Genomic DNA, 26,838 nt, shown 5'->3' with positions numbered 1-26,838 from the left:
AAGTAGTACGAATCGTATTAGCTTGCGCCTCTTCGTAACGTTTAATGAGATATTTTCTAAAATACGAAACGTTATTTAGCCCTTTATTCTCACTAGGTGCCTATATATTTCAATGATACTTTTTCTGATAATATATATTCAGATATTTTATGATATATATTTTATAGTTCATATTTTTAGATAGGCTCTGATTGGTCTACTTATTTTCCTGTCCAATCTGGCAACAATGACCGTCCGGAACAACGGGACACAACATTGTTGACAACTGTGGCTTGTCAGCAAACTTCTCCAGTTTTCAGAACAATGAATCAGTCTCAGTTACTTTGGGTGGGCTTTGTGGTGGTTTCGATGAGTTGTCGTTAGTGCTAGCTAACTAAACATCTGAGTTAGTTAGCTGGTGATATAACCGATTTGACTCTCAACGATCCAGGGCATCTGTAGCTTAACGTTAGCTTGCTAGCAAAGCTTAGCTAAAGACAGAGCAGCAGCAGCATGGGGGATGGCAGTATCACTCCCAGGATCGGCAACATGAAGGCTTTGCTCGGAATAGTAGCCGGAGCTGGAGCCTCTTACGGGATATACAAACTAATCAGCGGGGGAAGCTTTAAGAGAATCAAGAAGAGTGTCACCAGTGAAAGCCCTGTTGTGAGGAGCAGTCAGCCCAGTGAGGTTACTCTACAGCGGGGCAGCCTGCTGGCAAAAGTGTCTGGACTGGATGTTGTCTGTCCCCGACCTGATGTTGCATCAGGTAAGAACCATAGAGCTCATTAAATACTCACAGTAACTACATCTAAAGATGTGTCATTGTCCCCAGCGAAGTGAATATCTGAAGATAATCCCTCAAAAAGTACCTTCTGCCATCCCCTAAACATGATCACATAATGAGCCTTAGATTCATTGAGTCAGTCCCCTCAAGTGCAAATACATATTATTAAATGTTGGTTAAATGACTTATTGTGACCTGTGCTCCACAGATGACATCATTCACCAGTCACCTGGCAACGTGGAGCCACAGCACTTGAAAATGCTGCTGTCGTGTCTGCAGACCAGCAGTAATCCTTCTGACAGATGTCGGATCCTGCTTACGTTGGGCAACGCAGCCGCCTTCACTGTGAATCAGGTATGACAAAACAAAACCTAATCTAAAAATCTCCGATTAGATTTCCTCTAAATCCCTTCATAACATCTCTTTTCAGCAATGTAATGTATTTTTTCTCTTTCTTTCCTCCAGAATCTGATACGAGAATTTGAAGGGATTCATATCATTGCTGGTTTCCTCTCTGATCCTGCGGCAGAAGTCAGAGTGCAGACTCTGACTGCTTTAAATAACCTGTGTATGAATATCCCAAACCAGGAACACATAAAGGTATGTTGCCGTACACTGCACAGCAAATGGCAGCATATCTGTTGATGCAGACGAGATCGTTTTTACTGCTGACTTAAACGTTCACCTTGTCTTGCAGGTTTATGTTCCACAAGTGTTGGAGCTGATCGAGATGTCCCCTGTGAATTCTGACCTTCAGCTCGGTGCTCTCAGGCTGCTGACCAACCTGTCAGTCACAGATACACATCAACACTTGCTGAAGGAATCTATTACACTTTTACTCTCTCTACTTGTCGTGAGCAATGAAGCATTACAGGTCTGTATCTTTTCAAGCTCCGCCTGGTTGATGTTCTGCACATCTTTCTAAAATCAACTGTCAAAAGCTGTAAAAGTTATTTTATTCTTATATCATTATTCTAATGTATAGGTACATTTGATACCAATTGTAGCTCTTGTTGGAAAACATGAGGCCAGTGGAGCTGTTGTTAATGCATCACAAATGAATTAAGCACTTTCAATATTTGTGTTACAGGTTCAGGCTGCAAAAGTCCTTGTGAATCTTTCATCTAATCCAGATATGATGGATGACATTGTTCAAGCTCAGGTAAGAACCAAGGGATGAAATGCAGTCTCTTTGAATCAGGTGTGCTGGGGTAAGGAATCTTCACAGGCGGCCCAGGACTTAAATGTTTTATGCTGTAACAAGATAAATAGTTTAGCAATGTAACTAGACAAGTTTCTTTTTATAAGAGTTTTGCAGTCTATCACAGTCACAACGGTCCAAGTCTCATTTATTATCCTCATTTTATTTAAACTTTTCTGCCTTTGCTGTAGGCACCAGCATCTGTTCTGCTGCTGTTTGACGCACGGACAGCCCCCGCTGTGCTTCTGCGGCTGCTGACGTTTGCAGGGAACTTAAAGTCCTGGAGGCCCTCTGCCCAGGTGGCTGATGAACTGAGACGGAAACAGGACTGCCTCTTCCGGGTCATGCTAGACGAGTCCTCTCAGCTCCACAGCAGACTGGTGCAGCTGCTCTCACACACCGATGCGGAGATTCAGGCCCAGGTGGCTCGCATCTTGACATAGGCCTCTCTCTCTGCACTCTTGATCCATGCACAGCTTTAGCTTCACTCACTTTTGCCAAAGCATCCTGTCACCCTCTCATTTAAATTATAAAACCGTTGACTTATAAAAGTCAGAGCTGCGTAGCCTCCTGTTGCTTACACTCCTACACTCTTTGTGTTCCCCAGAACAATATTATTACCACTCATCTATGCAGCTAAATTATCCATTTCGCCTCACCAGCCACTTCCCTGATTTCCAGTTTCTTACACTGCAAATAATTGATGAGCGATGAATGAGACGGAAGCAGGAAGAAGCCATTCATTCAGTAGAGTGTAGAAAGAGGTTGCCCTCTCTCTTTTGTTTGTTTTCCCTGCCAGCAATAGACTATTTTCCTTCAAAGATCCTCAGTGCCCTTCCTTCTGAGAGCTTCACCTGCTTTCTCTGAAGACGTATTCCAGGTGAAATATCTCAACCCAAACCCACTGCCAGACATTTTCTAGAGAATGTGTTGGAATGACCTGCGCAGCATGACCTACCCCGTCTGTGGTTCAGAGAGACACACGGATGGAGAGCCGAAGAGGTTTCTTGTGGCCGCGCACCTCTGCATGCCTTGGAGACACGAATGAATGGATGCACTGCAGCTCCAGTCCTCGCTAATGAGTCCACATGCAGGATCTAACGATCATGGTGTTTTTCCAATGAGAGCAAAATCTTTTTATCTGAGTATTTAATTTGAGAATAAGTGACTTTAGAAGATCGAGTGTGAAGTACAGGGTTGTTGGCATTGTGTTCTCTGACAATGTGAAATGTCAGGAAGACTGTGGAGTGGAAACACTGCACCCCCAGCGTTCAGAGAGGAGCTAGTTGAGGTGGGTTGGATGATAAACTTTGACTTTGACGGTGCTGCCTGCTTAAGAACAACAACAAAAAAGCCCAGCATTGATCCCAGACGTACTAATGGAGCTGCGTCTCTTTGCTCAGGAGACACCTGCAAATCCCCCCAGGAAGGATCTGGAGGAAGTTGCAGGGGAAAAGGATGTCTGGACTGCTTTTAATTGTTTCAGCTGCCATAAATATCATGCAGGTATGCAGCTTGAAAACAAACAGAGAAAGGGTTGCCCTTTAGACGGAGCAGAGTGTAATAGTAATAACAGTTATGATTAATTTTTATGCGTAAACTGGAGCTACAACAGCGATTGAATGTTAAATCTCTACCTTATTATGTTAAGTTATACACTCACTATAATGAGACAGGCTGAAAGTGACAGGCCCACATGTTGTCTAGCCGGAGGACTGGTGCTGCGGACCCATATGCTGACTTGTTAACAATATTTAAAGACAGGAAGATGGGTGTCTGCGCGTACCTCTAATTTGCATGAGAAGAAATGTGACGATTATCTCTGACTACGATTTTTCAATGCAAGGATTTTATGGCACGTCTGGGAGTAAAGAAATGCTGCACACTTTTTATGTTTTGGACTTTATGGAACCCAAATCCTAAATCTCTCTCAGGCAAAATGGTTTACCAGAACAGAATACAGCAGGAGGCTGATTTACCTGTGACCTAGATTATCATATTTATTTAAAGACGTTAGTTAGCATTTTGCCTTGAAAAAGAGAAATATGTTTGTTATGTCTATTTGAATGGTTCAATAAATACTCAGTGTGACATATTACAGCTATCCACATCCTTATTTCTCCTGGTTACTCAAATATATTCAACGAGCAACGTGCACTCACTTGTTTTAGCGAAAAGCTTTTGTGAGAAGGTCGTATTTACAACCTGCACACGTCATCTTCACAATGCTGCTGCTGCTACAGTAGTAACAAGAACACTGAACACCTTTCATTAGCTCTCAGGTGGTTAAATTACCGCTGCTTGTCTTTATATCTGTCAGTGGCCTTGAACAAAAAAAAAAAAATGCATCTCTGATTGTCTTCAGTCATGTGAACTCTCTGGGCCTCTCAGCTCATTTAGTATGACTCATCCTAACTGCTCTCAGAGTCAAACCTCGTGTAGAAGCAACGTTTAGTGAACAGAAGTTACAATGCACCACAGCACTGGATCAAACATGAAGGTATGAGACTTGACCTGACTTACTCAGGTTAAAGACCTTCATGTTCTCACCTGCGTTTGGCTGAATGCTAAAGGGATACACAGGTCATTGTCCTTTGAGTTTGAGACAGATTTAAAAAGGAATGGTGACATTCAGAGTAACAGAAGATTACATATCTTAGTTTGGGCAAACTGCTAAAAGCACTGGATCCTACATTTCCCATAATGCAACTCCATGAGCATTTCATTTGTGTGAATCCTATAGAGAGCTGCTGGGAGGACGTGTTTTTTAGGCTCAACCCTGAAGTTCTCATTGGGGATTTTTGATTCTTTTAGGAAATTAATTGAGCAGCAAAAATTCAGTTTTATGACGCACCATTTAATCTGCTACGTAGTCTTCACAGATGATCATCACCTTGATTTTTGAAGCGTTAATGGATTTGCCAGAAGTAAAACTATTTAAACAGACTTTAAAGAGCTCCCTTCAGAGCCACAAACATCATTAAACAATATCTATCTTCTTGTGATGAGTAAACGGACCCTTTAAAGGTGCAGAAAAAGACATTTTAATCAGAAGAGAAAGACGCTTAAGCAAACTAAATAAACAAACTCTTCATTTTCATGCCTGAATAAACAAACTGTTTTAATGGGTTTATATTTGGCGAGCCCTCCCAACTTTCTAGCTTCATACAGTGTTCTTGGACCTTATTTTCCCCTGAGAACAGCTTGTTTATTCACTTACAGAAAAATAAATATTTCTGAGTTTGTATTATTACCTCATTAAAATTATAAATACTGAAGTACTTCATTTAAATGTCTTCTCATGAACTACATAATGGCCCTTTAAGCACTTATCGTCCGCTTTGTGTTTCCACCTGTGTATATTTGTTTGTCTGTATGTTGGTTTGTCAGCAGGATTTAAAATAAAACCTCCAAACAAATTTCCACGAAACTTGGACAGAGGATGTTGTCTCAGCCCAGAACAGACCCTGTTAACCTTTTGTGTGAATCTGAATAAAGGAATTTCTCTCACTTTCACAAAATTGAAAGATTGGACATTTCTTTTGACAAGGCATGGACGTCGATAAAAAAAAAAAAACAAACATATTCAGGTGGCTGGTGTCTGTGAGTGAGAAGAATTTGATGTGGGCCTGGTGATCTTAAATTATGGTAAAGTAGATTAAAATGTAAACTGATACAAGATTATCGAGTTTGATTTTAGATTGAATTAAGGGGACTGTTGTGTCTTGGCGGAGGTATGCGCTCTACTGAGTGCCATTTGTCTGGTATTAATTGTTAAAATGATTTTTTTTTTTTTAAATAGACATAAACAGCCTGAATTTGATCATATCAAGATATTTCTGACTTAGGTAATTTTTCCTCCTCATACAGAACTCCCTTTGAAAAATCGTGATTTTTGTGATGTGGGCTCAGATGATACATTCGGACAGCACCCTTTAAAAATGAGGCTGATTTAGCTCTGATGATGATGATGATGATGATGATGCGTTCAGGTCTTTGTCTCCTCCCTCCCTCCCTCCCTCCCTCCCTTCACTGGGCCTACACACATCCTCCTCCCCCCTCTGAACAAACGAGATGACCATCGCCGGATCGTCCTCGGCTCCATCACACTCTCACGGCGGAGCAGCGAGTGCAGGCAGGCGGTGCGGGCGACCCAGCGCACGGCTCCAGGGTGGTGGGGCCGAAAAACAATCCGGATTAGCCGCATCCGCTATGAACATCCAACCCCGCTAAGCAGAGAAATAATCGGAGCTGTCTTTTTTCCTCTCTCTCTCTCTCTCACCATTCACACCGCGTCGAGGATGAACGGGACTGCGGCGGCCACAGGATCGGCTTCCTGCCGATTCGCCCACTATTTTGTGGTGTGTGGGGTGGACACGGAGACGGGCCTGGAGCCGGACGATGGAGCAGGTAGACGATCTATGAGCACATCCACACACACACACAGACACAGGATGTGTTACATGTCATGCTTCATGTCAAACATCTCATGTGGTGTCGTGCTGTTTGTGTGTTTGTGTGTGTGTGTGTGTGTGTGACGTCCATTTGTATATGTTTTGATTGGACCCCACAAAGCCTTGTTGACAACAAAAAATCTGCGAGTACAGCCTGTTAAAACAGCCTAAACATGGCCTGTGATATTTAATTTCTAATATATGTCATTGATATTCACTGTTATATGATTCTAGGAGGATTTGTGTCATTTTAAACATGTGATACTGGTGAAAAACACAGCCAAACCTTTTGTTTGAGTGTGTAACACATAAAAAAAAAAAACACAAAATCCAAGAGAATGATAATTTTTCTTTTGATCTTGAAGCAATTTTATTGGATTCAAATGACATTTATGCTCCATCGCCTCTCTGCTATTGCCTTTTGTATCATCTCTGCTGTGTGGGGGGAGAAAAAAAAAAAAAGAAGAAAGAAAAGCACATCACAGCGCTCCTCGTTGTGTTTTGATCAGATTTCCACGACAGCTCTGAGAAAATATCTCCGTCTGTTTCTGCAAGTCATCCACTGCTACACCTGGACCAGGAGGGACAGGGTCGAGTGGATTGAGGACAAACAGCCGACTGTCCTGCCCCCAAATATATAAAAAGAAAAGAAAAGACAAAAAGGGCTGGATCACAGATGGAGCATCCAGACAGAACCGACACAGATTACACTTGTGCAGCAGTGATAATCTGTGAGGTTCAGCTCTCCCATCGTCTCTCTGCTCTTTGTTTTACCAAGCGAGGCACCTCTGTCCTTTTTTTTTTTTATTTACGAGAAGCCGAGGTGGTGGTTGGTGGTGGTGGTGGAGGGACGTGTGGGTGCTTTCTTGGTGTGGGTGCTTTGCTGTTGACACTCGGCTCAGCTGGGTGACGCCTGCACGTGTCCTGCTGAGCCTCGGCGTGAGGAGAAAAAGGACCGTGTTCAGGTGTTGCTCGTACCTCCAACGTCACTTCCAGACTCGAAACAATAGTCCCACCCTGTGTTCCCACAGAAGATGGCTGTCACCAAACATCCTCAGCCTTGCCTCCTCTTTTCTGTCAGATATCCCTCGAATGATATAAGATGAGCCCTGAGCTCTGCTGCAGATTATTCAGAGCAATAACTAACCATCAGGGACTCTGATATCTGGCTCCCCGCTGCGAGTGACGGTGCTGCCTGATAGTATATCTGAGCTCCAGCAATCTGCTTATGTAACAGTGGGTCACCCCCAGACACACTGCAGCACGGGGGGGGGGGCTCTGCTCCTTTCAAGGTATCTCTGTCACCATGCATGCATATTCTATAAGCTGCAGTCGAGCAAGGGGGTGTTTACTCCTCGAGCAGAGGAACGGGGGTGTTATGGATGTGTGAGGTCATACAGTATCTCTTTTTGTGTGTGTGTAATTAGTGAATGCCTGCAGAGAAACAATCTGCTCTTGTTGGCTTCTCAATAGACGCCACTGTGTTTTTTTTTTTTTCTGCAGCCTAATCAAATTTCACGTGACGTTGAGTGTTGGCACGCTGGACGGGCGCGATGACTGCCACAACAGGGGGGGGGTGACATCAGTGGAGGGCTGAACTCCCTGACCGCACATGTGTGAGCAGCTTGAGCAGCCTGATTCCAGAGATGTGTATGTTTTTGTCTTACTAACACACTCTCTCTGCTTGTTCCTCAGCCTGGTTTTTATTTTTAGGTGCTCAACACCCTTTAAGTCTTATTTTAAGCACACAAAACCCGGCTCCACGTCTCTGTCTCAGGGCTGAGATGAAAAGTTTTGTCATCTTCTCTTGTCATGAGACTCACCTTCAGTGAGGACGGACAAATCTGTAACGCAGAGACGGAGCGATTCAGACCGTTTGAGCCAAAAAGGAATAACTGCTCATCAGTCACTGCCGGCTGACATTTCACTGTCATTTTAATCTCTTCCCCCTCTTTATATCTGTCCACATCTACTCATGTAGTGATGTGATGAATGGGACTGTAGGGGTAATGCACTTGGTGAGTATGACAGATGTCTGTCTTTATGGCTGCTCAATCGTCCCTGATTAACTGAGCCTGTTTTTAGGGATGGGGGACCATTCAGGGCCATACGTCTGCTGTGATAAAGCGTGGAGCGAATATGAAATGCTTTGTGGTTTTTGTCCCCCCCCAAAAAAAAGCCACTGACAATGTTGATATAACGTTGACAGTGACGAGGATCCTGAGGATCAGAGCTGAAACAATAAGTCGATTGATTTATATTTCAGAAATGCCGAACATTAAAGCCGCTCTGGGTGATTGTACTTTTATTAAAACAAGATTTAAATAGCTCCGTATTCAGTCAGTAACACGCGTCTCTCCTCCACCTCCACACAGAGAGCAGGATCCTCGTGTTTGTGTCTGCTGATTGCAGCTCCACGTTCATGTGGTGACGCAGAAGAAGAGGAGGGAGGAGATCGCTAACTGCAGAACAGAAAGTTAGCTTAAAGGACATCAGTGCTCACAGCAGCTTTAACTGGTTGCAGAAGCTCAACTGTGAGGATTTGCTGAAAAACAAGCAATCTGTAGATGCCATCTTTGGTTTTTTTAGGAGATCGCGATTGACGGTTGTTAGTATTTTCTGACATTTTATGGACAAAACGAGTCAAGTAAATATAAGCCACATTAAAGAGTGGTAAGGCGATTCTGGAGAAAGATGGCTGATTGTTGGGTCATAAAGTACTGACGCTTTGGGTTAGAATTTGGGCTGAACTTTCCTTCCCTGCCCTTAAATGATTGTGAAAATTATTGCTGAGATTTTTGATGATATAACTTGTAATGTAACTATTAGTTGTCAACTTTTTAATTAGTGATATTTTCAGTCTTTTGGGGCGTCTTTGACTCCTTTCTGACAGTTACCGGAACATGTCTCAGGATGTCAGCAATACAAGACATCTGAAGTCGTCATCTTTGGCTGTGGGAAACACAGTATTGTTCATTATTTTCTCAAATTTAAGCAAATAACCAACAGACGAATTGACAATGAAATCAATCAGTAGTTGCAGTCCTATTTGATGATGTCGAAGCTGCAATGATTAATCGATTGTTGTCGTTTGATATTTTCGAGAAAAAAATGTCAACACTCTGATTCGAGCTTCTGAAACGTCAACAGTTTGTGTCCTCTGTGACAGGAAACTAAAGATCTTTGGGTTGTGAACAAAACGAGACATTTGAGGACGTCATCTTTAGCTTTTGGAAACACTGATTGACATTTTTCACCCACTTCCGACATGCAGCTAATCACTTAATTAAGGAAATAATTGACAGATTAATAGACAGTGAAAATAATCGTTAGTTGCCGCCCTAATGTGAGTATTCTGCCCCTCATTAGCTCGCCCATAGTTCACACTGTGTGTGTTAATGTGGAGGAAAGAGGAGGTAACATGTTAATTACAGCCTGAGCTGAAACGGCAGAGAAGTCGTCATTCAAACCCAAAACAAACCTCCCTCTTACTCTGCTCTGCTCACACCGAGACAAAGAGGGAGACTGTGGCTGTGAATGTGTTCAGTGTAGAATCTATGGTGGGAACTCGTGTCAGGAGGAGTGTGGGCTTTTTAATTGGGTCAGCTGATGAAACCCGACGTGACGTAACCGGCTTTGTGCTGATGGCCATCTCCAAGGCCACGGTGTCTTTCTCCCGCGAGGATCCGATTGTGCCTCTCAGCGCCCACGCCAATTTGTATCCGTGGCAAAAGAACACCGACTCCAGCTCTTGTCGCTGTGATCCATTAGCGTGTGACTCCCACCTCCCAGCCTGACTCAGTGTTACTTGAAGTGGTGCTCCGTCCCCTCCGTCTCTCTGCCTGTGGCGGCAGCTTCCTCTCCGCCGTGCGTCATCTCGTGGGCAGGTGAGGCGGATGTTCCTGAATGCTGATGGAGTGCGTCAGAGCTGGCAGCAGAGGGACGACTGTTCGCTCGCAGGTGTTTTTGTTCGTGTTAGTCGCAGTGATGTTGATTAACGCTGAACATGAAGTCTGAGAATTCACAGCGGAGTGTTGAAATAAAGTGTGAAGAGAAGCAGTCCAAGGGCACCCCCCCCCCCCAGTATCTCATTCATGCACACACAGTTGGTTTCTATCTCTTTTTCAGCAGCACGTAGCCTTGTTGTGTTGACGCAGGCTGCATGTAACAGGAGCTACAAGCTGACACAAGGTGCAGAGACTGAAGAGGGGAGAAACTTGATCCGGACATGGCGATGCATCAAATCTCTGCATTGTGAATGTGGCAATATGTGGTGGAGTTTTCTTGCAGGTGCTGCAGATTCACTCCCTTCGTGTACAGTACGTTCTAGAGAGATCTCTCATCGTTTACTCTGAGCTTTTAGCGCTTTGATGTGTGTGAAAGCAGCATATTTTTCATCCTGAGCACACCCACTACAAGAGTTTCCCTGCTGCAGAGTGTCGGGGATGAGGGGTGTTGTACTGCTTCCCCAGTCTATCTGTATGGTAATGAGTTGAGTTACATAACCCTCAGAAGGGCTTTTCCCCTCTTTGCTGCAGAATGGCCGTGTCAGAGAAGGACGTCCTGTCCGAGACTTTTCATAAATCAGTCGCCGTAGTTCTGTGATGTCCTCTGCACTGACCTTTATGTCTCGTAATGTATTCTGTCTCAGTGGTGTTGAAGGTCAAAGATCACTCCCTGATAATAAACAATAATCCCGTAACATCTCTCTTTTTTTTTTTTTAACCCCCCCTGTGCGTCTGTCTGTCTTTCAGGCGAGGCCTTCGAGCAGAGCCCAATTCGGCGGTCCTTCAAGTCAAAGGTTCTGGTTCACTACCCCGAGAGCACGGACAGGATGCCCTTGAACAAAGATGCTGTCAACATGGTGAGACACTGGATCAGGGTTGTTCATGTTCTCTCACAACAATGGACGGATAAGACGTGCCTCGTTTGTAGGGCAAATGTTTTGTGGCCCTTCCAATCGGCAGCGTGCGTGAATATTGTTACAAGTGACAAAAGAGGAACATGATAAGAACACGGACTGGGAATGAGGGTATTAGGAGCCATTTATCTTTGCCTGTCTGCAGCCTCTCATAGAATATACTCACTTCTTTCTTTTCTTTTTTTGTCTACAAACACAAAACATGTTCTGTGCAGGAAAAGCAGGTCAGGATGAAGAAAGCGTGAGCCTCAAAAGAACCGTTAGCAGCCACGTTGAGTTACATTAATCATTTTATTTAGATGCTTGAACAGCCTCCCAGTGGACACCACAGTATTTGGTGTTGCTCCTTGATGGTATCAGTGAAATGTAAAGTGATATTAAATACTTTTAATGTAGTTTATGAGATCTTGTTACATGTTTAGCATCTTATTTAATGCGATGAAAATGCAATTCTTCTTTCATTTGATGATTAAGAGATATAGGATTAGGAATGTTTGCCAAAAGATTCCCATAAATCCTGCACACCTCTGGAACTGTTCTTTTTCTTTTGCTACTATCTTTTTTGAATTAAGTGAATAAGATCATTGGGTCAGTGAGTTGTCAGTTATCTTCATACGTAAATGAAACTGGTCTCACTGTTTTGATGCTCGGTGTCAGATCATAACTGAAAGTCACATTTAAATTGCAGCTCAACCCTCTTTCATGTCTCCTCCTCCTCCTCCTCCTCCTCCTCCTCCTCCTCCTCCTCTCTCCTCACACCTCCTCCTCAGCTCTGCATGCCGAGGGGTCTCTCCTTCCGCACGCAGGCCGACCGGCTCGATCCTCAGTTCCACTCGTTCACGATGTCTTTCGACGACGGCACGCGCTCCTACGGCTTCGTCCTCACCTTCTACGAGGAGGTGACCAGTGCTCAGATCATCACTGCCATGCAGACTCTCTACCAGATGCACCACGTGGAGCACCACTCAGCCTCCTCTGCCTCCTCTCCTTCCTCCTCCTCGTCTTCATCAGCTTCGTCGCCCTCCACCTCCAGCATGGACTCTCTTGTGAGCAGCTTGGACGAGTCAGACGCCGAGTCTCTGGCCGGGGTGTCCGCCTGCCTCGGCTGTGCGGGCTCCTTCGACCCGGCCCGAGACACCCTGTACGTGTCCAAAGCCCTCTGCCTCTTCACGCCGCTCCCCTTCCTCCAGGCCGCTCGACAGTTTCTGTCTCAGCTGCACCAGGCCGTGACATCACACACAGCTCCGCCCCTCCCTCTGGAGAGCTACATCCATAACATCCTGTACGAGGTGCCCCTGCCTCCCCCCGGCAGGTCGCTGAGGTTTCACGGGGTGCAGGGACCCATTGTGTGCCAGCGGCCGGGGCCGGGAGAGCTTCCGCTGGGGGAGTATCCCCTCGGAGAGGCGTTCTCCCTGCTGGGTGTGGACAATATGGTGCAGCTACTGACCTGTGTGCTTCTGGAGACACAAGTCCTGCTCTGCTCTCAAGGTCAGCACACTGCCCAGCTCCCAGCATGCAAGTTTGTTAAAGGAAACATTCTTGGGTTACTTCTAGAATAAGTTTACAGGTTTTAATGCTCAAAACACATCAGTTTTCCCATACTGTCCTGTGTTGTAGCAGTGTATTCCCCCTCTGTCCCTTTAAGCCCCCCCGAATACTTAGTCTGCTCTGATTGGTCAACTCACACATGCCTGACCCAGCACCACTAACAACAGAGCAGCTATGCTGAGTCAATTCCTACTTGCAACACTAACCAGTCCTTACAAAGTCACAGAAATCAAAGGTGGTACTACTGACAAGGTGTTTTCTGTGGGAGAAAGGAGCTTCTGTTGGTGCCGACGTTTGACCTTTTTAACTTTCAGATTTCACAGAGAACAAATACAAAACACTGAGGAAAAAAATCCCGACCTTTACGTGATATTTGTGACCATTGCTGAGTATATACTGTACATAAACACATATTTTTTGCAATTATCCCTCAAATTTGGTCATCAAACAAGGTGCCTATGTGAATATTTTAGATGTCAACGATAAACTTTATCGTCCAAAATAACCTCAGTGCACTGAAGCAATAAACTAAACTGAGAATTCAACAATTATACACCAAGTATCTTTTTCTTCATTATATTCTGTAAAATAAGAAAAGCTCATATTACCACATGAATACAGTATTTATGCTGATACTGATATATCAGTGACAGGACAGTTAACCCATACGTGACCTCCAGCAACAACATGCCTGATAGGATTGATGTGTAATAGTCATTAACCGGGCTGTTCTCTGTAGCATGTAAACAACAGGAGTGTTAATTGAATAGTTCTATAAGCATCTCATGAAAACAGCTTCATTATAATACTGCTAAAGGGAAAAGTAGTTCATCTCTCTGTACATATATATTGACATTAATCCCTCCTCTCCCGCAGACTACCAGCGTTTGATGACAGTGGCCGAGGGCGTCACCACTCTGCTATTCCCGTTCCAGTGGCAGCACATCTACCTGCCCATCGTCTCTGCACCGCTGCATCACCTCCTGGAGGCTCCTGTGCCGTTCATGATGGGTATCCACCGCAGAGAAGGAGCTCAGCGATCCTCCCTCCACCTTCCTCACGAGGTAAAGGAGTAAACGAGGATCTTCTGTGTAAATGTGGACGCGAAATATGGATGATAAAAGGATGTAACTGGAGCGTCCTCTCAGCCGTTTGCTGATCCCCTCTGTGCTGCATGCGTGACAGTTTTGCTCCTCTGCCTCCGGCTTGTCAGACTGGGGCGATACAGTTCCCCTTTCACCAGTCCAATCCTGCACCCGAGATCACTTCATGCCGCATGAATGTCTCACTGAATCCGCTTTGAAGTCGCTCTGCCCCAGAAAGGAGGCAGTTGAAAGACTGCTCCGGGGGAGAGGAGGGGAGGGGAGGGGGGATGAAAGCCAAAAAGCAGAGCATGCCAGATACAGAATAATGGGTCTCAGTGAATAATTAATGAGAATTAGGGATCTCCACTTATTTCTTGAGTTGTGCAATTTCAAGTATGGGGGGTAATTTGCAAGGAAGAGGGAAAATATTGCACTCGTGCATGTTTGATTTGGTTGGAGTGTTTTTTTTTCTTCCTCTTTGTGTTATTATTCTGAACGTTGACGAGGGAACAGTTCAGTTCACGTCGTCCTTCAGCCTTCAAAACATGTGATCTTCTGATAATTGAAGTGAATGAGACAAAGATGTGAGGACATTAGCTTGTCGGATGAGTCAGCACAGTAAGAGGATGTCTGTAACTGTCCGCCCGACAGCACATCTCCCATCTTTCCCCCCCGAGGCTGTAGGCTGACGGCCTGAGGTCGTCGCTGAAGGTCACGATGCTGCTGACTGCACTGCTGCTTACAGAAGCAGTATTTTTAATTCGGTGCCTATCGTTCTCGCACAGTTCTGTACTTTCATTGCTCAGCAGCTTTGCAGGCCTCAGTTTTTTTTTTTTCTTTGTCTGTTTACTGGTGTGAAAGTCTGATATTTCCACAATTTCCCCCCCTTGTTGCAGTGATAACAGTAATCATTGGATAATCCTCCACATTGCTAATATCCTCTGAAGGCTTATCACGGTGAAACGCCAAGAATCTATTAATGGAATGTAAATCTTCATCTCTGATCTTAATTGGATGTTAAAGCTCAGCCAGGAGAGACGGCTCATTGTGATTGGTTAAACCTGTTATGATTTATCTGATGGAGAGAAAGTGTTTATCTCATATTTATAACCGTCGTGTTCGTCTCTTCCTCCCACGCAGGCCAACCTGTGCTTTGTGGACATTGACAATCACTGTGTCGAAGCCCCTGAAGACCTCCCACTGTTTCCAGACCAGATCGAGCTGATCCAGGAGCTGAGTGAGGTGCTGCTGCGTTTTGGGCTCCCTCCACAGGGTGGTGCGGCCACCAAGCCCGCCACCGCCTCCCCGCGCCTGAGCAGCCTGGTGCTGGAGGATCTGATGGAGGACAGAAGGAACGGGAACCTCGGAGGCGAGGAGCTGGCGGTGCTGGAGAGGCTGCAGGCTCTGGCGCGGAGGTGCGGAGGAGGAAAAATGTCAGATGGAGAGAAGACGCTGGGACACGTGTTTGAGGAGGAGGAGGAGGATCTGAAGGCCGCCAAGCTGAACATTCAGCTGAGGGAGGTGTTCGCCGGACGCTTTGCTGCCATGTTTGGCAGGTACGAGGACTTTGTCATCCACAGCGCTCTTGATTTGGACTCCTGGTTGAGCAACCGAGAGGGAACGTTGAGCTTTGACAAGGTACGGATCTTCCAATTTTGCTTTTCTGTGCTTTTTAAATACTTTTATAGAAACCTCATTTATCTGTCCAAGCTGAAAGTCTTTGTGCTTTTCAATGTTTCAGGGCTCCTTCCTCTCAGTTCAGCCGGCGACCCACTTGCAGTTCTTGTCCCGGTTCCTGGAGACGTCCATGTTCTCTGCGTTTGTCGACGGGAAGGTGATATCTCGCTGGGCGGATAGAGATCCGATGCAACAGCTGTTCGACAACCGTCTGGAGAGAGAACGACTGTACGACACAGACGAAGAGGAGTCCCGCAGCTGTCGCTACAGGAAGTGCACCTCGCTCTTTGAATCAGGTACTGCGAACGTGCTCATGAGCAAAAGAGGATGAAATAAAGTACTGAGACTCACATGTTGTATATAACACTTCAACAAGGAACAGAATTATGAATCTTAGAAAAAGAGACTAGACTTTATTTTCATGTTTACATTTTAAGGCTTCTGGAATTTGGAAGACCGAAACAGTCAAACTAAAAAAAATTATAGGAATCAAAATAAATAAATAAATGGCTCAATTAATAAATTAATGTGCCGATAAATGCAGCAAAACAATATAAAAAATAAATGTAGACATGAATTCATTTATAAAATGTAACATAAATTTACATTTCTGTTTTAATTTGCTTCTGTATTTGTTCAGCTTTACATGAATTAACTGATTTATTTACTTTCACATTTAATTGGTTATTCTTTAAATATATTAATTTATTTGATTAACTATTTTTAAGAATTTTATTTCCATGAACATGTTTATTTCTGTAATTTCTGAAGCATTTATATTTTATCATGCAAGTGTGTGGGCTGTCAGTCAGAGTGTGTCATGGGGTCAAATTGCCACCTATTGATTTGCATCGATCGACGACACGTGTCTCGCTCCCACTCGAGGTTTCAGTCCTCCATCCTGTAAAACAAGCAAAAACCACCGTCGACAAACCTCAGAGCACCTCGGGGATGATTCACCACATTCTTTCCAGTTTTTAGAGTATTTAGCTGCAGCTCTCGTTGGTAGATTGAGCAGAATGCGATGTGATTGAATTGGATGCCAGATTTTTTTTTTTTTTTTTTTCGAGGGGGGAAATCTGCAAATCTGTCACCATCTGTCCTTCTGTTCGGGTTTATACTGTACAGTATGTTGATTATGTTGCGTGGCTTTTTCTGCATCCAGAGTTAGTTCTCTCTCTTTTCATAACGAGTACGGAAGATTAATTAAACTCTGCATAATAACGAGACTACATTTACCGTCTCAACTGACGGAGACGTTTCCGCAATCTAGATTAAAAATCAAATCATTAATTAAAAAACAAAAGGGGTGGGATATAATCTGACATGAGGGGAGGGAGACGGGTGGAGTTAGGGAATTAGAGAGGGGTGAACTACAGGATATGGTGAGGATGAGTGATATATGGTTGAGCTGAGGACAGAGCTTTGTGTCAAATGCACTGCTTCCCTCTCAGTCTTACATGATACCACTCTGTGCTGCGGTACACTGTGTGCTCTGGTCTTCCTGTGTTGTTTGCAGCAGAGTAAACTTAGTAACACTCGACCAGCTCGAACACAAGATGTTCGTGTGAGAGGTGACACAAACCCTCTCTTGAATTGTCTTTTTTTTTTTGTCACTTTGATGACTCACCTTGACTCATTTCATCCATGTTGGATCTTAACCCCTGCTGTGTTTGTCTCCGCAGCTCAGAACATTGAGCGCAGGCTGCTGAAGGCCGACCACACGGCCATACACCCCCACCTGCTGGACATGAGGATCGGCCAGGGTCGTCATCAGCAGGGCTACTTCCCCAAGCTGCAGGCCGACGTGCTCGCACAGGGACAAAACACCAACAAGTGAGCCTTTGTCTTCTGCTGTTACTCAGTGACAATAGATTACAACAGTGAGACACAACCAACAAGTACCTCTGCAGCTGTCCGGGGGGGACAAGGACAAAGAAAATACAGTATTTATTAAACCAACATATCCACATACTGTATCAGGAAAATAAACATTCAAGTCCTGTAGGAGTACAAATGGATTTTATGCTGATATTTTTTAAGTGTATTATCAGAATCTGACCAAAAGTGGTATACGGATGGTATAATTCGCTTAAAGTAATGGATGGACAGTTAAAAAAGGTAATTAGTCGTAAGTACTTTTAAAATGTTTAGCTAAAAATAATAGTAAGCTAAAAGCAAAATGATGCAACATTTTTACCTTTGAATAACGGCTTCAGTATCATATTTATGCTACCATGTCTTGTAATACGGTGAATTGTGTCTGGTATCACAGTGCTACACATGTTTACTTCAAGACAGAAGTTTCCAAAATGTAACATTGTGATGATATGATGAGTTTTGTTTGTAGTCAGTTGTGTTAGCAGTAGTTCAACTTAACATTCACTTTATAATAAACACATTTTACAGGTTGTATTGATGATTGTGTTCCTGAGCTCATCTGATTGGGGTCTGAGGGACGTCCTGCTTTAGTATAGCTCATCCTAAACTGTGTTATCTACCCAGAAACACACATTAAATAGACAATGTCACTCACACTTCTTTTTTCAATTGTGTATTTATTTTTTCTGTGCTGTCTGGTTGAACAGGTGGTCCAGTCGTGTTACAGCGTCACGCAGGAGCGACCCAAAGAGATCGGCGTTAACAGAGGGGCTGGACAATGAGCAGAGACAAGTATGTTCACACACAAACACAGTGAAGACACACAGACCTCTGGAAGCCTGTGTCTGATTTGTTTGCTTATCTTACAGAAGCACGCATTTTCGAGGAAGAACCTCCGCCAGTCTAAGCTGCTCGACTCGTCGCCGCAGGCCGTCTCTCAGGCTCACAGAGAGTTTGTGGACGGGCTGCTGAGCGAGTGTCGTCTGAAGGTGAGACTCTGTCTGCGCGTTAGTCGAGGCTGTTTTTATTAAACTGTTGTTCGATGCTCAGGCCACAAAATGTCCTCTGGCTTTAAAAAAAATAAATATCTTTTTAGACCAAACGGATGCTGATGGAGAGGATGGGGAAGGAGAGCGTGGAACTGGGTCAGGGAGAAGCAAACATCACGGGCCTGCAGGAAAACACACTCATCCTCGGTCTGTGTGACCTGCTGGAGAGAACCTGGGGCCACGGGCTGCAGCTGAAACAGGTCAGACACACAGACGCGTAACCTGACATGTTATCAGATGACCTACAAAAAGAAAACATCTGGAACTGTGTTTCCTCATGTAAACAGATTCATATCATGCACATGAACGGAGGCGAACGGGCTGAATATTGACGAGTGTGTTTATTCTGAACAGGGGAAGTCCGCTCTTTGGTCCCATCTGCTTCACTACCAGGCAGCACATGGGAAGACAGAGGCACCAGCTGAGTCTCCAGGTCAGAGCACAGCCCGGGCTGTTTTGTTCTCTTTGTGCAAATAATGAGGCTGAGAGTTGAATGATCATTGGCGTCTGATTGCTGTCTGTTCAGGGTGTGGCGGTTTGGAGCAGAGGACGTTTGATGAAGGCGCTCTGGTCCTGAGAGGGTCGTTGATACAAGACATGAGGTAATTAGAGCAAACGTGATGTGTATCTAAAAAAAAAAAGCAGATTAGAAAGAAAAATAAATCTGCTCCATTTCCTTCTGCTCTAAAAAACAACATTTTGGCTGAGATTTAGATAGAAACTGAATCTTAAAGGGACAGTTCACCCCAAAACAAAACAATACATTTTTTTTCATATACTTCTTGGAGCACAGTTAATTCATCTAGATTGTTTTGGTGTGAGATGTTGAGTTTTGGAGATGTCTGGCCTCCCTTGAATATAATAAAACTAGAAGGCTCTCAGCTTGTGGTGCACAAAGCATCAATAACATACGTTTAAAAACTCAGCAGCGATGTCGCTTCTCAGAAATCATGACCTAGTTCCTTGTTGTGAGCAGTTTCATGGTGGAGGGAAGGAAAGTGCATCTATTTATGGACGAGAGGCTCGAGCTTGTGACAGCACGAGATGTAAACATTAAGCCCGAAGATATTTCTGCTTTTTAACCCCATGTCCACATAGACGGCCGGTTGCGTCATGAACATAGTCTTCAAACTTGCTTATCTACTGTGCATGTTACTGGAGGAGGCACGGTTAGCTCGCCTGTTGTCCATGAGTAGATGCACGCTTCCTTCTGTGAGTTGATATGGGAAGAAAATTGTTCACATGAAACTGATCACAACAAGGTCGGTGGATTATCTTGAGTATCCAGAGTCATGATTTCTGTAATGTTACATCACTGTTCAGTTCTCTAAATAGATCCTTAGCGTTTTAAACAACACAAGCCCAGCGCCATCTAGATCCATTATATCTGATAGAAGGGAGACATCTGTATGGTCGATATCTGCAAAGCTCAGCAGGCTCATACCAAAACAGTCTAACTGGAGGATCAGCAGCAAAAAAATGTTTTTTTTATTTCAGGGTGAATTGTCCCTTTATCTTTAAAATACTGTAATTCTGTTATATCCCCAGTGTTTTGTTCTGTTCTGTAATTTTTGGTTACTGGCTTTAATTTTTCTATCAGTTAAAAATGAAAGACTTTGCACAGTAAAACATCAGCGTTTGTTCTCTACCTGCTCCTTCAGGTTCATCCAGACCATGAGCGAGGGTCTGTCTGAGGTGGGTCAGGCCCGGGCCTGGATCCACCTGGCTCTGGAGAAGAAGATGCTGTCCCAGCACCTGAAAGAGCTGCTCACAAACCAGGAGCTGCTCAGGTCAGTGTTCATTCAGAGATTCACAGGTTCTAATCTTTTCTCACAGTACATCCCAGGATCTCTGTGGTCTGACTGTTGCTGGTGTTTGTCTGGTCCCCTGACAGGCAGCTGTACAAACCTCACGCATTCCTGCTCTGTGAAGAAGAAAGGGAGCAGTTTCTGTTCCACCTGCTCTCTCTCAACACTGTGGACTACCTCTGCTTCACACGCGTGTTCACCTCCATCAGTAAGTACGGTCAACTCTGACAAGAAAATGGGAGAATTTACTGGCGGGTTTTATGGCTTTCAAGGACACTGAAGGTTTTCTCGGGGTGGAGTTTGTGTTTTACAGCCGCTCATCTCCACCCACCTGCCTCGTATACCCAGTATCCCAGGGATTCACACAGTCCTCAATCAATAGACTGTAAAATTGCCCCGATGCTGTGAAAATCCTTTTTGCTGAGAGTATTGTGACAAGAGTTTAAGTGAAGTGAATAAAACTTTGTTCTTGGTCTCCTGTGTCCCTCCAGGTATTCCGTACCGCGTCGTCATAATACCCATGAAGAAGCTGAGCATCGCGATGGCGACAGTTAACCCGTGGGTGTGTGTGTCAGGAGAACTGGGTGATTCAGGAGTGAGACAGCTATCGAAAAACACACAAGAGATCTACTTCCAGGTTCGTACGCACTCCTCAGCAGTAAGGTCGACATCGCGGCTGATGGGGACACGTGCAGAGCTGAACTTTTAACTTTTGCGTTTCATTTCAGTGCAAGAACCTGGGCAGGCTGAGCACTCTGCAGCTGGGACAGGAGAACTCTGGCCTGCTGGCCAAGTGTCTGATAGACTGTGTGATGGTGTATAATGAGATCACTGGACACACCTACAAGTAAGACTCTCACTCTCACCTCGGTGTCATCGATAAATGTGCTTCCATCAATGTATTTTTATGCACATTTGGAAAAAGGTAAATGGAAACAGCTACATTCAAATAGGTGTCAACATTGCGCTCTTTTTATTCCATCTTCTTCTGTAATGGTGTGATGGTTGTCTCATTGACTCCAGCTGCTCGATGTACCAGCTCCTTGTAGTCTGACTCACTGGGTGTTGATGGCCGGTTCAGGCCTCCCACTGGGTGCCTATTTCAGAGAGTATTCCTCTCCTCCTCCTGCTATCTTGTGTTACGGTTTTCAAAATCCCTGTCGCTACATGAACCAACAATAATGACAGCCCCCTCCGAGCGCAACCTACATGCTGAAATTGGCAAGTTACCCAAATTCTAACTGGACTGCTAACAGCTATTGCCTTTATATTTGCTGAGATGTGGCTATTTTAATGCTGCATCTTTGGCTTTGCACCTACCAAGACAAGTTTGGTTGGTTTAAAGAAATACAAACAAGCCAGACAGAATATAATTTGTGCAGCAAGACCCGTCTCCAGCACTGACACAGTACAGTGGCTATGCAAGACTCAACTCTTAGTAAATTTCTCATTTTATTTGGCAGATTTTCCCAGAATTTGGTAAATAAATAAACTCGGCTGTGACCTCACAGCACGGTAGCTAATTGTACAGGAATGTGTTTTGGACAACAGCTCCGTGTTTGATAAAGATATGATTTAAACGAATCCTGACTGCCAAGTGTTAACTTGTCTGAGCTACCTCATTAGAAAGCTGCTTTATCTCATGATAGCAACGTAATGCAGACATAGAAAGGAAGAGATGGATTAGCTGTCTGGTGCAGATTTCACTGTGTTGTCATGAACTGAAAGCAGCTGCGGCCTCGCAGAGAGCAAAACAATCTTAAGATTTATGCCGCGCCTTGAAAATCAGTTATCTAAACTGTGGTTTGTGTTTAATGGGCTAGAACAAGCCAAACCACTCATTCTCCTTGAAGTTATTTAGAAAAATAAACTCACACACCGCACTACACCAGCTGATTAGAACAGATGGCCCTTGTATAACAAATCACTTGTCTTTAAGGGGAATGTAATAAAAACATTGTCTGTTGTCCCCCCCAGGTTCCCATGTGGCCGATGGCTGGGGAAAGGCGTGGGTGACGGCAGCTTGGAAAGAGTCCTCATTGGTCAGCTGGTGTCACCTGGTGGAGAGGAGGATGCTGGAAGGTGGACAGGGACGCCTCCGGAGCTGGCCTCCCCTTCCCAGAGTGTTCGGACAGTGCTGGGATCGCTTGGCAGCCGAAGCAGTACGTACTGACAAAGCCCACATTCTTGAGCACAATGGCTGACCTACTTGTTTCCATGCTCACTTCAACAACAGATTCTGCTCCCTGTATCACCTTTCTGTTCATCCCCCTTCCACACTTCCCCTCCTCGTGTTTCTATTTTTAACTCTTCTTGATTTATCTTGTCAGGAATGCTGTCTGTTGAAGTACAAGAGGACATGAGGGAGGCAGCAAATAACCTTGTTAAACACTTCCACAAACCCGAACAAGAGGTATGTGACCAACAGTGAGCGTGCCACACCGATTTAGCTCCTACATTCACTTAACCTGTTGGCTCACTGAGCTAAAATGGTGAAAACGACTAATGCATTTTTGTCTCCTGCATGGTACATTACCCTGGCTTCTCTCGCCCGGGGCTCATTTGTCTCATGTATCCAAATAGCCTCTCTTGGCTCTACAGCAGGTTAAAACACTGAGGAGACTTGATGGATCTCTTTAGTTTATCTGTGATGGGCCTCCAAATCATTGCAACATCATCTGTAGTGCACAGACTTCAATGTACAAGCATTTCCTCTCCCCTGTTTACTTCCTATGATTAAATGAAAGGAGAGCCTGTTAGATTGGAAAGGTTAACAACATGTTCGCTGCTGGGGAGGATTTGGGAAAATTTAAGTGCGTTAAATCATTCGTATGTGAGGATTTACTGAAGTCTTACCTCAATAACCCTGTTCCCCTTTCTCTCTCCTCAGAGGGGAAACTTGACAGTCTTGTTATGCGGTGAAGGAGGTCTGGTACTCTCCCTGGAGAAGTTCCTCCTGCACGGGCTCAAGTCGAACCGTCTTTTCCAGAGGAACGTGTTTGTTTGGGACTTTGTGGGTAAGTGCTGATGTCTGTTTCCTGTCTCCATCTGGTGGCGGAGGATATGAATCTCACATATCAAATTGCACGCAACAAAGCATGATTGATCTGTTTTCCACTCCAGTGTTTGTCTTCTACAACTGTACTCTCCCTTGTTGTCCATATATTAATAAGTGATGGGCTGACAGTATGACCGTCTCCTTCTCACAGAGAAGGCAGTGGTTTCCATGGAAACAGCAGATCAGATGGGTGACCTGCATGGATCAACGCTGACAAAGGGTCCCCCCTGCGACTCACTGTGCCGATACGTCAACGCCATCAACGCCTCGCCACGAAACATTGGAAAAGAGGGAAAGTTCCAGCTGTTTGTCTGCCTGGGAATCAGGTGAGCAGACATCATTTTTAAATGTCACTTTTATAACGCAAGCTAAGGATTCTTAAAGATTCATCCAAAGGAGAAAAGGATAAACTCCCCAACAGCATCTTAGTGCATGAGGAAAGCCTGGAGACTTAAATCGCACCTCCTTACAAAGATGTAACAGTTATTACATAAACAATAGGTTTATAATTTGACTTAGATTTATGACTGTTTAAAAATATTGACCCCACTGGAATGTGTGATTTCAAAGCATCCTGGTCATATTATATTGTGTTGGACAAAGATGACATAGTTTCCTTCCTGAGGAAGGAAACTGAACCACTTATAGTACCAACAGCTCAGGGAGGGAAAGTGTTGAACTTTGCCTTCTAATGGTTCCACATGAGACACAGAGAAATCATTCATGTCTCTGTGTGATTGTTACAGGTTAAAACAGTCACACTGAACATTTTATTTCCTGCTTCTTTATTAAATGAATATATGTACAAGATATAAGTTTAAATAAATTTATAATACCAATATTTTACTTGCCCTGATCAGTAGTGGCTTTCTGAGCGGGTTGTTTACTGATCTGTGGTTCAATGCTCTGCTCCAGCTCCTTGGGCTGAACCCCAAATCGCTCCTGATGGTTTTCCATCAGTGTAAGAGTGCAGACATAATGTCGGGCACGTTTGTCAGGAAGTGCTGTTTCATTCCTGATAAGCACCTTGCATGACAGCCTCTGCTGTCAGTGTATGAATGTGGCAAGTGTTTGGAAGCACTTTGAGTGGGCTGCACCCCAGAAAAGCACTTTACAGAAGCAAGTCTATTTACCATCGGTGTAGTGGCTGTCACATTTCTTTATCACAATCAAAGACTTTCATGACAAATCAACAAAAACAAAAAGAGGTTTTTCTACCACAAATAAACTGAAGCTACATTTTTGAAATCCAGATTAATTCTCAATCTCAAAAGGAATCTGAATGTCAGTTAATTTTTGGTCTCTGTTATTGACTGTGACATCACACTAGTCTTACATTATGATCCTCCCTCCCATGTTCACAATAATTATTTTAAACAGTTATTATGATCAGACAGAGGTGGGGTCTCTGTGGTGGTGTACACTGACAAATGTGATCAGGTGTAGTCAATAAGAAGGGTCTCTTACTGTCCTCTTCTATTTCTCTCTTCTGTCAGTTAAAGCACACAGCTTTAAAACAGTGAGAACAGGTTACCAGTAAATTGGGGCTGTATTGTGTCCAGTGTCTGTAACTTGCCAGTTCAACAATATCGAATTCACTGAACATTTCAGTCATTGAACGCATCTTGTAATTGGAAGCTGTTACTGGCACCACTTCTGTCTCACATCATCAGTTCAACACTAACCTTCATCATGCACCTCAGGGACCCTCACTGACCTGTTCCTCTTTGCAGGGACCGGCTTCTCTCTCAGTGGCTCCCCCTGCTGGCAGACTTCCCCCTGACAGCACGGACCTACGAAGAAGGAGCTCTGCTGCGAGACCGTGCTGCTGTACACTCCCTCTCCCGCATCCTGCACACACTCAACGAGTTTACCATCACCCTGGAGACTGCACTGGTGAAAGGAGTTGACCTCTGACCCCAGCAGAGGAGCACAGAGCTCGGCACCGGCTCTGCCATCTACTGCAGGAACGCTGATCGGCTCAAATATTCCATCTTTCCATCTGCAGGAGAAGGAAGTACATTCAGACACTTGAGCAATGTGACTTTATCATAAAAAAAAACAAAAAAACAAAAACAGGACAGAGGACTAGATGAAGTCACTGGCAACTCGAGATCCGAACATAATGCCTTGTTCACAGATGTAAATGTCGTATATACAACAGTCCAATCTTTCCTATGCTTGTTTACACTGTGAAGTTCTGTTTCCCCCCCGAGGAGAAATAGAGAGTCATTCATAATCTCACCTCCGCAGTAGATGCTATTCACAGCTCACGTCCATCACTGTACCTGAACCCTCGGACGACTGTAACTCTCCTTCAACTGCTGTACTGCTTGCACTCAAATTTTAAACTGAGCACATGCATGGCCAAAATCTGTTTGTTTGTTTGTTTTTTTTCCGTCTTAGTGTATTGTGATCTGAAATATCAGGACTCAGGCCTTATTCTATAAACTTTTTTCTTGACTTTATTCATTGGATATCTTAGTAAATATACTCAAAGAAAGATAATGTTCCCCACTCTATAATATGTTAAAAAAATGTTCTATTATTATGCTCTTGTTATACTGTGTAAACATCCTGCCTGTTTCTCCTTGTTTATTTCAATTTGGGGTCACCCGCTGCAGAGTTGTGCTCCTGAATTCTCAGTTGGTGAAATGCGGAAGCCAAACTGGTGTCCTCATTGTGTCAGTTCGAATCGTCATTGTCACTTTGTCAGAAAGCCTCGTTTTCCCCCTTCTCTCGCTCTCTCATTGTAAATATTTTTGCTTCATTAAATCTTTAATAGAATTGTGCCCATTTGTTATTATGGTGTAATGAATTAGTGGCATATTTTTCTGTATAAAAAGCATCTTGTTTGTGTCTGTGTAAAAACAGTAGATTCCGATATGGACACACTTTATTGATTATGTGGATAATAGTCATGCTGTTTGTTTCTAAACTGTTCGGTTGTCTTCAGACGATGGAGCGAGCACAGGTTCTTATAAAACGCTAGGTATTACGTTGATGTCGCGTTTAATTTAACAGGTGAAGAATTATGAAGACGCCGTCTCCTGCACTGTCCTGCAAGCACTATGTAACCTACAATGACCAAGCCTCTATTATCATTTAAATACAGATTAGAGAAAGCAATAATGAACTGTTATTTATGAAATGTGTTGTCAAAGATTAAAGTTAATATTGACATAACTGACATGTCTTGGTATTATTTTTTTGTGCTGTTTACTGAAATCTGTGGTGTCTGAAAGGAGAATCTACATGTCAATATGTTTATTTTACTGTTTATTGTGATTTATTGGCCATTTCTTCACATTACCACAACCTGTTAATTAAAGGGGTTACAAGATGGTTTCAGGTTCATTAAACACTCCTCACATTAGACTAATTGCATGT

At 44.0% G+C, this 26,838-nt stretch overlaps 2 protein-coding genes and 3 long non-coding RNA genes across 5 annotated transcripts in view; 2 read left to right on the top strand and 3 right to left on the bottom strand.

The window, feature by feature from the left end:
* The first annotated feature begins 465 nt into the window (after positions 1-465).
* Positions 466-4,065, top strand: armc10 (armadillo repeat containing 10). The gene is made up of 6 exons (XM_037105890.1): positions 466-748; positions 975-1,120; positions 1,232-1,366; positions 1,464-1,640; positions 1,857-1,928; positions 2,159-4,065. Exons 1-6 carry the CDS (start codon positions 493-495, stop codon positions 2,408-2,410), a joined length of 1,038 nt encoding a protein of 345 aa, XP_036961785.1. The 5' UTR covers positions 466-492; the 3' UTR covers positions 2,411-4,065.
* Positions 4,066-6,004: 1,939 nt separating this feature from the next.
* LOC119024393 lies at positions 6,005-17,416 on the bottom strand. The gene is made up of 3 exons (XR_005076462.1): positions 17,283-17,416; positions 16,491-16,553; positions 6,005-6,386 (listed from the first exon to the last, which is right to left on the bottom strand). It is a non-coding gene; the product is annotated as an uncharacterized LOC119024393 (long non-coding RNA).
* Positions 6,269-26,634, top strand: LOC119024387 (DENN domain-containing protein 5B-like). Its single transcript, XM_037107161.1, has 21 exons — positions 6,269-6,377; positions 11,176-11,285; positions 12,113-12,830; positions 13,767-13,954; positions 15,116-15,613; positions 15,717-15,948; positions 17,338-17,488; positions 18,241-18,325; positions 18,403-18,522; positions 18,630-18,782; positions 18,937-19,015; positions 19,109-19,184; positions 20,244-20,372; positions 20,477-20,598; positions 20,882-21,027; positions 21,119-21,237; positions 22,368-22,552; positions 22,721-22,803; positions 23,281-23,407; positions 23,600-23,774; positions 25,182-26,634. The coding sequence occupies exons 1-21, from the start codon at positions 6,269-6,271 to the stop codon at positions 25,363-25,365; spliced, it is 3,789 nt and encodes a 1,262-aa protein (XP_036963056.1). The 3' UTR covers positions 25,366-26,634.
* Positions 18,905-20,387, bottom strand: LOC119024392. The gene is made up of 2 exons (XR_005076461.1): positions 20,232-20,387; positions 18,905-19,210 (listed from the first exon to the last, which is right to left on the bottom strand). It is a non-coding gene; the product is annotated as an uncharacterized LOC119024392 (long non-coding RNA).
* Positions 23,018-26,838, bottom strand: part of LOC119024391 — an 18,470-nt gene continuing 14,649 nt past the window's right edge. The window contains exons 3-5 of the long non-coding RNA XR_005076459.1: positions 25,166-25,450; positions 23,247-23,438; positions 23,018-23,120 (exon numbers count right to left, since the gene is read on the bottom strand). This is a non-coding gene — a long non-coding RNA (uncharacterized LOC119024391). The remainder of the gene's footprint in view (positions 23,121-23,246; positions 23,439-25,165; positions 25,451-26,838) is intronic.

Source organism: Acanthopagrus latus, chromosome 8 (genome assembly GCF_904848185.1).
Source record: "Acanthopagrus latus isolate v.2019 chromosome 8, fAcaLat1.1, whole genome shotgun sequence".
Classification (NCBI taxonomy): domain Eukaryota; kingdom Metazoa; phylum Chordata; class Actinopteri; order Spariformes; family Sparidae; genus Acanthopagrus; species Acanthopagrus latus.
This window is presented reverse-complemented; position numbering and strand designations above follow the sequence as displayed.

Excerpts from the sequence above, each read along its gene's own strand:
- armc10 (XM_037105890.1), top strand. The coding sequence starts at position 493 with ATGGGGGATGGCAGTATCACTCCCAGGATCGGCAACATGAAGGCTTTG. Across the intron at positions 1,121-1,231 it reads CCGCCTTCACTGTGAATCAG|AATCTGATACGAGAATTTGA; the intron begins GTATGACAAAAC and ends TCTTTCCTCCAG. Across the intron at positions 1,929-2,158 it reads ATGACATTGTTCAAGCTCAG|GCACCAGCATCTGTTCTGCT; the intron begins GTAAGAACCAAG and ends CCTTTGCTGTAG.
- LOC119024387 (XM_037107161.1), top strand. The coding sequence starts at position 6,269 with ATGAACGGGACTGCGGCGGCCACAGGATCGGCTTCCTGCCGATTCGCC. Across the intron at positions 12,831-13,766 it reads AGTCCTGCTCTGCTCTCAAG|ACTACCAGCGTTTGATGACA; the intron begins GTCAGCACACTG and ends CCTCTCCCGCAG. Across the intron at positions 21,028-21,118 it reads CACAAGAGATCTACTTCCAG|TGCAAGAACCTGGGCAGGCT; the intron begins GTTCGTACGCAC and ends GTTTCATTTCAG.